This window comes from Ictalurus punctatus, chromosome 2 (assembly GCF_001660625.3).
Source record: "Ictalurus punctatus breed USDA103 chromosome 2, Coco_2.0, whole genome shotgun sequence".
Classification (NCBI taxonomy): Eukaryota; Metazoa; Chordata; class Actinopteri; order Siluriformes; family Ictaluridae; genus Ictalurus; species Ictalurus punctatus.
In genome coordinates, this window is record NC_030417.2 from 18,384,010 (window position 1) to 18,397,473 (window position 13,464).

At 39.2% G+C, this 13,464-nt stretch overlaps 1 protein-coding gene across 2 annotated transcripts; it reads left to right on the plus strand.

Moving 5' to 3' along the window:
• Window positions 1-37: 37 nt before the first annotated feature.
• LOC108278588 (cytochrome c oxidase assembly protein COX18, mitochondrial) lies at window positions 38-13,410 on the plus strand. Of its 2 annotated transcripts, XM_017492036.3 has the most exons (7): window positions 38-195; window positions 1,245-1,644; window positions 5,764-5,864; window positions 6,316-6,482; window positions 6,932-7,047; window positions 7,801-7,908; window positions 10,779-13,410. In XM_017492036.3, the coding sequence occupies exons 1-7, from the start codon at window positions 176-178 to the stop codon at window positions 10,944-10,946; spliced, it is 1,080 nt and encodes a 359-aa protein (XP_017347525.1). In that variant the 5' UTR covers window positions 38-175; the 3' UTR covers window positions 10,947-13,410. The 2 variants fall into 2 exon arrangements, with proteins under 2 accessions (XP_017347525.1, XP_017347534.1); XM_017492045.3 differs by lacking the exon at window positions 7,801-7,908.
• Window positions 13,411-13,464: the final 54 nt, after the last annotated feature.

Consider the following 13,464-nt stretch of genomic DNA (forward strand, 5'->3'; position numbering starts at 1 on the left):
TAGAACAAAGCGGAAGCGTCAGTAATGTAAGTAGGCTCACACAAATTGCGTCATATCTGTGCGCCGACCTGTCATGCTGCACTGACATTTACCGGGCTAAAGTGTCAACTGTTGGTAGATAATAATGTGCTGTTTATTAAATTATTAGAGAATATGATCTCGTGTTTTGTATAAGATGTGGAATAACGTCGGAAGGTGAGGATTGCTCCGGTTTGTTTAGCGTAGTCAGCATTTTAGAGCTAGCTCAGTTCATTCTGGACGGCGCTTGTTTTAAATATTAGAGATATTTCAGGGAGAAGAATGTATTTGGAGTGTGAGGTTTGGGTTAACAGGCTGTCTGTGAATCTCACTGAGTTTGCAAGATGCACTTTGCCTTTTAGTTTTGTAATTGTAAATAAATAATAATAACCAAGCTGCGTTGCTTATTAAAACGATGTATTTGTGCTAGAGTATTTTATTGTATTTTATTCTTATCGAATTTCTTGTTTTATCAAAATATCAACCATTTGCATAATCAGTTAATCTTATGAACATTCTTTCTGATTAATTGATTAAAATAAAAGTTTTAAAAACAAGGGGTGGGTCGATATTTGTCACAAACTGCTTGATGATTTATTTAATGTTCAGTTTAATGAAAGCCTTATTATTATTATTATTATTATTATTATTATTATTATTATATAAATATGCTTGTTTAACCCTGAAAAGGAAAAGAAATTTAACAGATGAACATTTCAATATTTTAGGATTTGTATCTAATTAGCTGCTTCCACTCAATTTGTCAATAAGTTAATATATAAAGATATATATTTTTGTATATTAATCACAATATATTTCAAATGTTTCAGTAAAATATATTAACATATAATTGATCGTAGTATCATTATTATATTGTCATTTTGTTCAGCCCTACTAAATAGCAAAAATATTTTTAAAAATATATATGTTGTTGATGTTAAATAAAATTAAACCATAGTGTTTATCAACTAGTTTAAATACTGTTATTGATTTAGTTTAGCTACTTATGGTGATGTAATGTAGTGCATGGTATAGTGTGCTTTATAACCTAGACCACCTAAGTGATAAAGAAATTTGTCTCAGACAATTATTATTATTAGTAGTAGTAGTAGTAGTATTTAATCTTTTTGTCATGTTTCTCGATTATTTGTTGCAGTTCTCCTCTTATTAATGGCCTGTCATGTTAGTTTTGTTTTAACGCCATATATTTGTCATGTTTCTCTCAGGCTCTCGACCATGGCATGGTTGAAACTCTCCATTCCTGGATCTTTAAGGTCAGGTTTCCATGGCATCCAGAGGACAAGAAACCCCCAGGTGAGATGCATCTCCCAGGTCGTGTTCAGGACAGACTCAACACCCCGACCTGCTCCCTCTCTCAGCTCCAGAGGCGTCACGCTCGTGCCAGCTTTGTACCTGCACTGTGTGCGGCGTGTGAGCACGACCAGTTCCGGGTGGTACGAGAGCGTGGCGGATTCTGCTCCTGTCCACTTCACCGAGCAGCTCCTGATCTCCAGCCAGCAGACGACGATGCTGCCGTGGTGGGCGGGGATCATCTGCACTACGCTGGCACTGCGCACTGTCGTCACTCTGCCGCTCGCCATCTACCAGGCCGCTATCATCGCAAAGGTCTTGTCTCGTGTACTTACTAAACACTTGCTTTATAGGATCTCGACCTGCATGATGCATTTTTTACGCATTGGTCAAAACAGGTTTCAAAAAGATTTCTGTTGGTATTTTGATAGAATTGTGATCAACAATTTATTTTGGTTAAAAGTACACTGTAGCTCTGCCCCCAAGATCTACAGTGGCCTGTCATGTATTAAATGACTGACGAGAGGCGTATCCAAACACAAACAAGCATTCCAACCAGGAGTCAGTTTTCCAAACATTTTTTACTCAGCACCTTAATAAACTTCTGCTCAGGACACTGCTTAAACCATTATTTCTTATCACGTTTTTACGTATTTTCTAGGATATTTGTACGAGAAAGAAAGAAATAAAATCACAATTGCACTTTTAAATGTAACCGTGACAGATCTCGAGCTCATTACTTTGCTTAAAGATATCACAAGACACGCACACTATATTAGTAACATAATCTCAATTTTGTCTTTTTGTTAAATCCTGTTTTTCTCATTTCTAGAGTTCTCATTTCTACTTGGAGGTGAGCTTTTATTTAGTTACAGTAGCACAAAAAAAGAAAGGAAATTAGGATCAGCTTTATAAAAGAAAGAAAACAAATGTTGCATGCATAATAACTGCATATATCTTAATATCCTTTTCTACGGTGCCATTAGTGAGCAATAAACAGCCCATCCTGATGGTTTTCTCATTGTCGCCGGCAACTTTAACCATGCCAACCTAAAGTCTGTAGTGCCCAAGTTCTAACAGCATGTGAACTTTGCCACAAGAGGAGATAATATGCTGGATTTAGTTTACACCAACATCTGTGCGGCATACAAGGCCATACCCCACCCCCTCCTTGGCTTCTCAGATCATCTTTGTGTTATACTACTCCCAGTGTACAAACCACTGCGGAAATGCTCCAAGCCAACTCACAGAACCATAAGAATCTGGCCATTTCATTAGAAGGAGCCATTTCAGCCCTGCAGGACTGCTTGGAAAGCAGAGACTGGAACATGTACAAGGAAGCAGCTACCTATGACTAGCACACATGCATAGATGAATACACTGACTCTGTGACTGAGTACATAGAGAAGTGCATTGATGAGATCACTGTTGTGAAGCACACCACCACACGAGCCAACCAGAAGCTGTGGCTGAGTTAAGCTTTAAGGGTTAAGTCCGCACCCTGCTGAGGGTACGAGACACTGCCTTCAGGTCGGTCAGATGGAGTGGCTCTCAGGAAAGTAAGGGCTGAGCTTTCCTGGGCCATCAAGAAAGCTAAACACCAGTATGCACAGAGGATTACCAAAAACTTCTGTGATACCAGAGACACCAGGCACATGTAGCAGGGCATCCAGGCATTAACAGACTACAGAATTACACCACAGGCCAATGTTAGTGACACACACCTTCCTGACACGCTCAGCAACTGCTATACACGGTTTGAAGCTCTAAATGACAAACCAGCATGTAAGTACCACTCCCCCCAAGGAGCAGGTACTCTGTCTGGACTCGGCTGACGTGAGAAGCATCCTGTCCAGAGTTAACCCACACAAAGCTGCAAGCCCAGATAGCATACCAGGGTGCATGCTCAAGGACTGTGCTAATCAGCTGGCAGATGTCCTCATAGACATTTTCAACCTCTCCCTGAGCCAAGCTGTAGTCCCCATAAGCTTTAAAAAAAAAAATACCATCATCCCAGTGCTAAAGAAGTCAACTGTGACATGTCTAAATGATTATCGCCCTGTGGCACTGACTCCTATTATGGTGAAGTGCTTCAAACGACTAGTCATGAGATGCATCAAATCCGTCCTCACTGCCTCACTGGACCCACTCCAGTTTGCATACCGCCCCAACCTCTCCACCGACGACATCATCTCACACTCGCTGCACTCAGCTCTATCACACCTGGACACTAAGGACACTAAGGGCACTTTATAAGAAATTCCTCCTCCTGGGCCTTGACACCTCAATCTGTAATTGGATTCTCGACTTTCTGACAGAGAGACCACAGATAGTGTGCATTGGCAGCAGAACATCAGGCACCATCATGCTGAGCACAGGTGCCCCCCAGGGCTGTGTACTCAGCCCACTTCTGTTCACGCTGCTCTCCCATGACTGTTCTGCCAAGTCTGAATCCAATCATATCAATTTCGCTTATGGTGGGCCTTATCAGTGAAAATGATGAAACATCATACAGAGAGGAAGTGGAGAAACTGGTGAGATGGTGCAGTGAAAACAACCTGTCTCTTAATGTAGAACAAAAAAAAAAAAGATGGTTGTAGATTTTAGTAGGATCGCAGGATTTTAGCATAGGAGCACCAAATTTCTTGGTGTGCACCTCTCTGATGACCTCACATGGTCTCTCAACACAAACTCTACAGTCAAGAAGGCACAACAACGTCTCCACTTCCCCAGGAAACTGAAGAGAGCCAGACTACCACCACCTTCTACAGAGGCACTGTGGCGGTAGATTTTATTACACTGCTTTGTCTTTTTGGCTAAGAGTTGATCAGTGTGATACATCTTGACCTGGCAATATTTTCCCACTCTTTCTTGCAAAAACATTCTACATCTTTCAAATTGTATGGGCATCTCCTGTGCACAGCCTGCTTCAGGTCACCTCATAGATTTTTAGTTCGGATTCAGGTCTGTGCTCTGGCTAGATCATTCAAAACATTGATCATCTTCTGGTAAAGCCGTTCCTTTGTTGATTTGGATGTTTGCTTTGGGTCGTTGTCGAGCTGAAAGGTGAAATTCCTTTTCATCTTTAGCTTACTAGCAGACACCTGAAGGGTTTGCACGAATATCAGCTGGTATTTGTAGTTATTCATGATTCCCTCCACCTTGAAAAAAAGCCCCAGTTCTGGCTGAAGAAAAGCCGCCCTAAAGCATGATGCTGCCACCACCATGCTTCACCGTGGGTACGGTGTTCCTTTGGTGACGTGCTTTCTTATGCACCAAACAAACCTTTTGTAATTATGGAATTATTATATCTTTTGGAATTGGCCTCATCAGACCAGAACACAGTTCTCCACGTGGTTTGGCATGATTTAGTTGGGCTTGGATGTTTTGTTTTGTTTTTGTGAGAGAGGGCTTCCGTCTAACCACCCTACCCCATATCCCAGACATGTGAAGAATATGAAAGGATGTTGTCAGATGCAGAGAGTAATCAGTACTTGGCAGATATTCCTACAGCACCTTTAATGTTGCCGTTGGTCCCTTGGCAGCCTCCCTGGTAAGATTTTTCTTGTCCTTTTATACAGTTTGGAGAAATGTCCTGTTCAAGGTTATGGCACTGTGGTGCTCCATTTTCTCCACTTGTTGATGAGGGCCTTCAGAGTTCCATAGCACATCTAATGTTTTGGACATTTTTTGTACCTCTCTCTAATTTGACTCGTTCACTGTATTTAGCGATGTCATCCTCCATGTTTTGTAGAAAATTGTTTCTTTCCCTCCCTCGCATGTTTATGAATATCTGTGCTTGAGTGAAGTAAACAGGTCAAGCTCACAGCTCTGACCATCTGTGAATAAGAGGTTTATCTCCTTCTTGTCCTACACATCTGCACTGTTTGTGTTCAAGACTCTTTCTTGATTTTTTTTTTTTTTTCATGCATCATAAAATGCTTCACAGAAGAATCTGTGTTTATGCCTGTGTTCTCACAATCATGCTGTTCCCAGAAGCTCTTCTATTTTCCCACGCCACCGTTGCTGTTTTTAATCTCTCGCTCTTGGCCATCGTTCAAAAAGCGCTCAAGAGTCATGGGTCACATTTCTCAGGATAATGCTGTTAATCTGTTTTTTTTTCGCCTTGTAGATCTTTTCTTGGACATTGTAATACATTCTTTCATATTATTAAAGAAAGTACAGTTGCTGTTGTCATAAAATTGATGTCATTTTATATCGTTGAGCTGGTAGTGCTGATCTGGGATCAGTGCTTGGCTAAGTGTTTTGTGACTTAGCAAGCGCTCTAATAAACATGTCATTGAGCTGAATTCAGATCAGTGATATTTTTGTATTTTATCGCTGTCTTTGCACTAGAAGTGGGTACTTGTGAGCTGATTCCGGATCAGTAATATAGGTCGCGAATAACTACAGGATCGTCTTTTTCTCAGCCAGATCGAAGCCTTGCAGAAGGAAATAACAGATTTAGCACAACGGCTACGCTATGAGATCTCCATCAGGGCCAAGGAGAAGGGCTGGTCCGAGAAAACGTGCAGGTAAGCAGCAATTTTGAATATGATTAGCTTTTAAATCAAAGAGTAAACTGGCTAACATAGTTAGCTAGGTATTATAAATTGCACTGTCTGTCAGGTCATGTTAGCGAGCTTCTAACTCATTCTAGGTAGTAATTACGCAGTCTGTCAGGCTGTGCTGTGTTTGCTACATAAATGTAACTATCAGAATGCTAGCTAGTAATTACCTACACTGTCTGTCAGGTTGCATTATATAAATCGAATAACTAAATTCAACCATAAGAACTAATGCTAGCTAATAATTACTTTCGCATGTAGTGTTTAGCTAACTGAGGTTAACCATGAGAATTCAAATCAGGTCAGAACGTCCGATCAGAAATATTGTGCATAAAATGAATGAATTGTGCATAAAATACATTTAGATTTATACTGCATTTCGTGAACAAGTTATATTTCAGATTTTGTTGCTATACAGGTACCATTTTAAGAAGAATCTGCGGCGGATCGTGTCTGAGCTGTACGTGAGGGACAACTGCCACCCGTTCAAGGCCAGTTTGCTAGTCTGGGTGCAGTTGCCCATGTGGGTGTGCGTCTCTCTCGCCCTGCGTAACATCAGCGTGGGTTTGGAACACATCCTGTCTGGTAAATCACCTCCTCTGGGATTTATCTGTGGCGTAAAGTATAATAAATTTCCTTCAATTTAAAGTACAGTGGGTGGCAATAATCCCCCCCCCCCATCTTTTTCATCTTTCTCACATATGCCTTTTCACCACGGCGGCCATTTTGTAGTCTTGGCCAAATTATCTGAGGATAAATTGTATTCCTTGGATTGTGCATTTACCCATAATGCACCACTGTAAAATTGAGGCACTACAATGCCTAGTGATTTCTTGTAGCTCGGCTTACTTTTCTTGTCAGGCTAAACCTTGACTAACATCTGGAACATTCCGCTTTCGTCCACTCGGCCATTTTAAATACTGAACCTAATTCTGTGTATAAGTGTGCTTAGGGCTTTTCAAATTTTTTGCCATTCTTTGAGATTTGTAGGAATGAAATCTAAACATATGAGTGTGTGTGTGTTGTGTGTGTAGGATTGCAGCATGAGCTGGCAGCAGGTGGCACTCTCTGGTTTCCGGACCTCACGGTACCGGACTCCACCTGGATCATCCCCGTGTCTCTGGGTCTCATCAACCTGCTCATCACTGAGGTGAGAACCACATCAAGGGTGTGTGTGTGTGTGTGTGTGTGTGTGTGTATCAATATAATGATTGCTATATAGATTTCTTAGATTTATACTTCTAAATTATAAACCATTAAGGTCATGATTTATTGTGAATTTAATCATGTATTTATTATAATTATATAATTATTATTTTCTTTTAATGTCATTGTTTAATAGTTTTTTGAAGGGTTTTTTGGGGGGTGTTGTCTTCCTTTGTGTTTTTCTGTAATGGAGGAAAAAGTGTCTCATAGGGACAAGAGGAGATCTCTCTCTCTCTCTCTCTCTCTCTCTCTCTCTCTCTCTCTCACACACTCACACACACTCACACACACTCACACACACACACACACACACACACACACACACACACACACACACACACACACACTTTCAATAAACAATAGAGCTCAAAGAAGGGTGGGAGTTCCCTATTCCTGTTTTTGTCTCTTTTTTTTATTGCCATAGCATAGTAAATGTCAGTGTGTGTTTAACTTGGAACATTAAAGATGTTAACAAAAATAAAATAGAAAACAAAAATTTGTGAAGATAAAAATGGTTATGACATCAAACTATACACTGTATCATATACAAATATGATACATGAAATGAACAGGGTTTGTATTTATTAGTTTTGAATGTTTAGGTGTTTGTACAAGTATTATGGTTTTATAGTATGTAATTATGAATAAAATGCTCTGATGTCACATGCACGCGTGTGTTTGTCGTGGTTTTTGGCAGGTATATGCCCTGAGCAAGCTCGAACAGTCAAAGTTCCAGAAGTACGTGACCAACTTCATCAGAGGACTCTCTCTAGTCATGATTCCTTTAGCCGCCACCGTCCCTTCAGTGAGTGATCAGTCGTGTGTGTGTGTGTGTGTGTGTGTGTGTGTGTGTGTGTGTGTGTGTGGAGGACAATAAAGGATGTAGCAATGCTATAACGAATAAGAAATCGGATGGATTTTGGTCCGAACCACTGTGAACCGATGTGGTGATGACTGACAGTTTCCATATTTTTACACAAAGTAGCTGAGTCATTCTTTGTAATCGCTGAAAGAAATCTCAAGTAAGCAGAAATGGTGAATTATTTCTTTATTAAAGTAAAAACATGGAGATGCATCAAATATATTTTGGTGCAAAATAAAACTTATACATCATAATCTATTTATAGTTACATTTAATATTCTGGAACGCCCATGAAACAATCTCTTACATTAGCTATTAAGTAGATATAAACAGGAAACCTTTACCTTTGACACTGGAGACTTTTTCAGAACGTGTAAAATGTTAGATGTCTTACAGAATACTTATTAACGTATCAACGATTACGTGTTTTAATGTGTTAAATAACAACACGTTTTACATTTGTTACGTACGTATAATTATGAGGCAATTGTAGATCATTTTTACACGACCACCAAGCGCACCTCAGGAGTATTTGGGTTTTTTGTTATTTTACTGCAATGTCAGTTCTATGTTTCCTAAAACCATACAATTTTTATGTCAGTGCTTCACTATCGAAAAAAATCGTATGAGTTTCAGTATCAGTAGTTTCAGTAGTTCATGTATCAGTCGATATGCGGAGCTTTGATATTGACATTATATCAGGATCAGTGCATCTTTTATTACCAGTGACATCATACTGCAATGTTTATTAAATGTTATATTATAATGCATTCTTTAAAAAATATCTAACATGGATGCCAGATGCTTGGGTATCAAAGCCCTATGCATCAAACCCCTGTGCACCACACTTCCTCCTATCTATCTGTCTTTCTGTTTCATCTTTGCTGACACTGTTATGTCTTCATCACAAATCATAAGTACTGTTACATAACAGAGGCGAGTACAAGCAGAGATGCTCAGACTGATTTCCCCTTCTCGAGAAAGCAGGAGAAAGATCTCGTACCTGGGAGAAGGCATGCGATATGTCTGATACACCTGAAACATTTGTCTATATTCTAGGTTACGTTATCGTTCTACTTTCGTGTTATGACTAAAGCGTTCAGTCGTGTAGCGGCCAAAGTCAGCAACAAATATCAACACTCGTCTCAGGTTTGTGTCACATTCGCAAACGCTAGACATCATGTTTAGTTAGTGCCGTTAGTGTGTTTTTAAGAATGTCCGCAGTTTTAACAAAATCAGTCCTATCGTATTTTACGCGTTTTGCGTACAAACTTTTAACGCCGTTCTCCGCTGCTACGAGTTATTACTCAAAAATACGCAAAAAAGAGTGCCCCACCACCACCACCTCAGTAAAAATCAAAAAACAGCAGCTCGGCATATAAATCTGGGATGACTGACAATCGCGAAGATGTTTCGATCTCTATGATATTAACCCCGCCCCCTTTCCTCCATTTCACATTAGTAATCTCTTGCTTCAAAAGATGCCGTGAATGTAAATGGAGAATGTTTTGAGTTCATTCATGTGAAATAAAATCTACGTAAAAATATACATTTGTCATTTTCAGGCACCTCCTGGTTAAAAAACGTGGGAAAAAACCCTAGGACCAAACCGTAGACGTTGACAACTCGGCGTAAAGTTAGCGCATTACTACGTAGAACTAGTTGTCGTATTTTGCACCAGTGTAGCCTGTTCTAGCTGAATGTGTTAATTTCTTGAATGCTAACTGTGAATTAGCCTGTTAGTTAGCAGGATGTTTGCTTTATATCAGAATACATTCTTTCTTACGTCCTTTTGATGAGTGTTATTCGTTCTAATCAGTTTGAGATAATCTGGGTTTAATTTTTTTGTTTTTTTTGGAATCATGTCTTACCCTGCTGCGTTCACATGACCAAGTAACAAGTGTAGCTTGTAGTTTGTCTCTTATGGGTTGTAGTCAGTTAGCTTGAACTGGCCACGCTCCCAAAAGTGACTGCTGTTGTAGTTACTTTTTAGGGGCGTGGCCAGTTCAAGCTAACTGTACTAGCTATGGACACTCACCCGAAGCACCACTGATCTCTGATTCGTCCTTCCGAGCTTTATTTTTCTTTATTATTGTATGCTCTAATTAGATATCGTATGTGACCTGATAACATGAAACATTCTGTACAGGACTGCTGAGTTTTTTTGTGATTATTGCAGACAAAAATGCTTGATTCTGTGTTAAATTTGTGATTTAACTTGAAAACGACTTGAATCGCACGAAATTGTTCTTTCACAGTGATGTTTGTAGGTAAATGAGATCTTTAAGCTGTACTCGTGTCTGACGCACGTGAATCGATGAGGGCTTTGACTGAATGTGCGTTGTGATAACGTCACATGACGCGTCTTGATCCAAATCTGTGGATTTTTGAAAAATCGCAAGCTCCTCCAAATATATTACGTAGTTTGATTGATTTTGCATTAATTTCTACGATCACAAAATCCTTGAGGGACTGATGAACCACAATTTCTTCTATACTTAGAAGAAGATGTAGGAACTAAAGTTGTGAGTGTGGAACTGAAGAAATGTCAGACCACGCGCACCATAGGATTGGTCTGTGGAATCATTCGTTTGACTTTTTTAATTTCCAAAGAATTGAGAACATTTCTATTTAAATGTCATTTTGTCGCTGAATCGCAGCTCCATGTTGCTCAGGTACGTAGAAATTAATGATCGCCAGTCGCTTTGTCGCTTGCTCGTGTGAATGTAGGATTATCCAGGCACTTTTTTACTTGTAAAATGTATTTTTTTTAAATCTGTTTCTCTTTCTCCCTCTTTCTTTTTCTACTCTAGTCCATGGCACTGTATTGGTTCAGTTCCAGCTGCATCGGTCTAGGTCACAACCTCCTCCTACGTTCTCCACGTTTCCGCGCTCTCTGCCGAATCCCACCTTCGCACTCGGACTCTCACACTCCCTACAGGGACATCGCTGCTGCCTTCGTGGCTAAATACATTAAATAAACTAAACAAAACATCACTGGTCAGATTTGGCAGAATGTCGTTCACCATCTATCTCCTCTTCTCCGGGACAACTTGGAGGACGTTTGTGAAAAGCAAACTGTAAACATAAAGACAAGAATTTCTGGAATGCATAGTTTTGGTGTGGAGGTAGAAATATTTATAAAAGACTCCTAAACCATCCTGTTAACTTTGTGTGGGGGTAAACTCTCTTCTCTTCACTGTCCTCTTCTTTCTTTTGCTTTAGTTGTGAAAATTATCAGTGGAAAAGGATTTTGAAAAGTTTTTTTTTTAGTTTATCTAAGTTTTAATTTTAAACTTTATCTAAACTTTTTGTTTTGCATTTTGGGAATAAATTTTCATTTTTAAATTCATCGTAGATGGATGGATAGATAAGATAATAATAAATAATAAATGAGCTAAAATGTTTTCAGAGGTTAGGATCATGTTAAAATGTTTTTTGTTATCTGCTATATTAAAACATGAGAGAAACATTTTTCCTCCTGTAAATCTTGGCTGGACAGAATCCCACATCCATGATCTTCTGTAACTTTTCACAATTTTCACCCTTCCAGATGTTGTTTTGAAGTTGAATCCAAAATTATGAATTAATAGAGAGATTGAATCCTCTTCAGAAATGCATTATACTTGTAATTAATTTGGAATTGTTGAATTGAAATCATAGATACTTAAACGTGAAATTCATTTTCAAATTTGAAATTTGTGCTACCTTCAATTCCTCCTAGGAAGTTCGTGTGTACGAGTTCGGATGTCGTGATTACGAAGTGGTTTCAAGTTGTGTTAATTACTCAGTATCGTAAGTATGGGGTGAATGCACTTAAACGCTATGACAGGGGGCGTGTCTATAACAGTAATCATTGCAGTCAACCATATAAAAGTGTGTAATCACAACCTCCAAACTTGTATGCACAAACATCCAAGGAGGACAGGAAGGCAGCATGCCATCAAGTGGGTTTTTTTCGGGACAGTGTTGTTGTTGTTTTGTTGTTTTTTTGTTTGTTTGTTTTTTGTTTGTTTGTTTTTTTTTGGGGGGGGGGTATTTTTGCATTATCACTGACAAGACGTTTATTTTGCCTAGAAAATGAACATGCCAAATGACCAAAAATTATCATGTTATTGAAATTCGAAAGTTGGATGAAAAATGGGAGGAAAAGTTCCCGAGTTCAGGCTGCGCTCATTTCATAAATATGATATTTTCTATTTTTTAGGGAAAATTAAGAAAATTATTCCGATTAACCCCAAATAATGATCAGCTGTTTCTGAATTTCTTTCCACATCTTTTTGGTTTCATCTGACTGCTGAGGCCATGGTCTGCAAAGAACTGACAAAGCATGTACATTATCTCACTTGTTGAAAGATAGTTTAAGTTTAAAAAATGTCCAAAACATTAGATGTGCTATGGAACTCTGAAGGCCCTCATCAACAAGTGGAGAAAATGGAGCACCACAGTGCCATAACCTTGAACAGGACATTTCTCCAAACTGTATAAAAGGACAAGAAAAATCTTACCAGGGAGGCTGCCAAGGGACCAACGGCAACATTAAAGGTGCTGTAGGAATATCTGCCAAGTACTGATTACTCTCTGCATCTGACAACATCCTTTCATATTCTTCACATGTCTGGGATATGGGGTAGGGTGGTTAGACGGAAGCCCTCTCTCACAAAAAAAACAAACATCCAAGCCCAACTAAATCATGCCAAACCACGTGGAGAACTGTGTTCTGGTCTGATGAGGCCAATTCCAAAAGGTATAATAATTCCATAATTACAAAAGGTTTGTTTAGTGCTTAAGAAAGCACGTCAACAAAGGTACACCATACCCACGGTGAAGCATGGTGGTGGCAGCATCATGCTTTAGGGCGGCTTTTCTTCAGCCAAAACTGGGGCTTTTTTTCAAGGTGGAGGGAATCATGAATAACTACAAATACCAGCTGATATTCGTGCAAACCCTTCAGGTGTCTGCTAGTAAGCTAAAGATGAAAAGGAATTTCACCTTTCAGCTCGACAACGACCCAAAGCAAACATCCAAATCAACAAAGGAACGGCTTTACCAGAAGATGATCAATGTTTTGAATGATCTAGCCAGAGCACAGACCTGAATCCGAACTAAAAATCTATGAGGTGACCTGAAGCAGGCTGTGCACAGGAGATGCCCATACAATTTGAAAGGTGTAGAATGTTTTTGCAAGAAAGAGTGGGAAAATATTGCCAGGTCAAGATGTATCACACTGATCGACTCTTAGCCAAAAATACAGAGCGGTGTAATAAAATCAAAAGGTAGTTCAACAAAGTATTAGTTTAGGGATGTGCACACTTATGCAACTAGGATATTGTATGTTTTTGGTTTGGGGTTTTTTTTCCCCTTTTTTTCACAAAAAGTTTCTGATTGTATTTGAATTTATTTGTATACTTTGTAATGTCACAATGAATGTGGGAAAAGTTCTGACATGATTTATCTTAGTGTCATTCTTTTACTTCACAAAAACTCTGCCATTTTAAC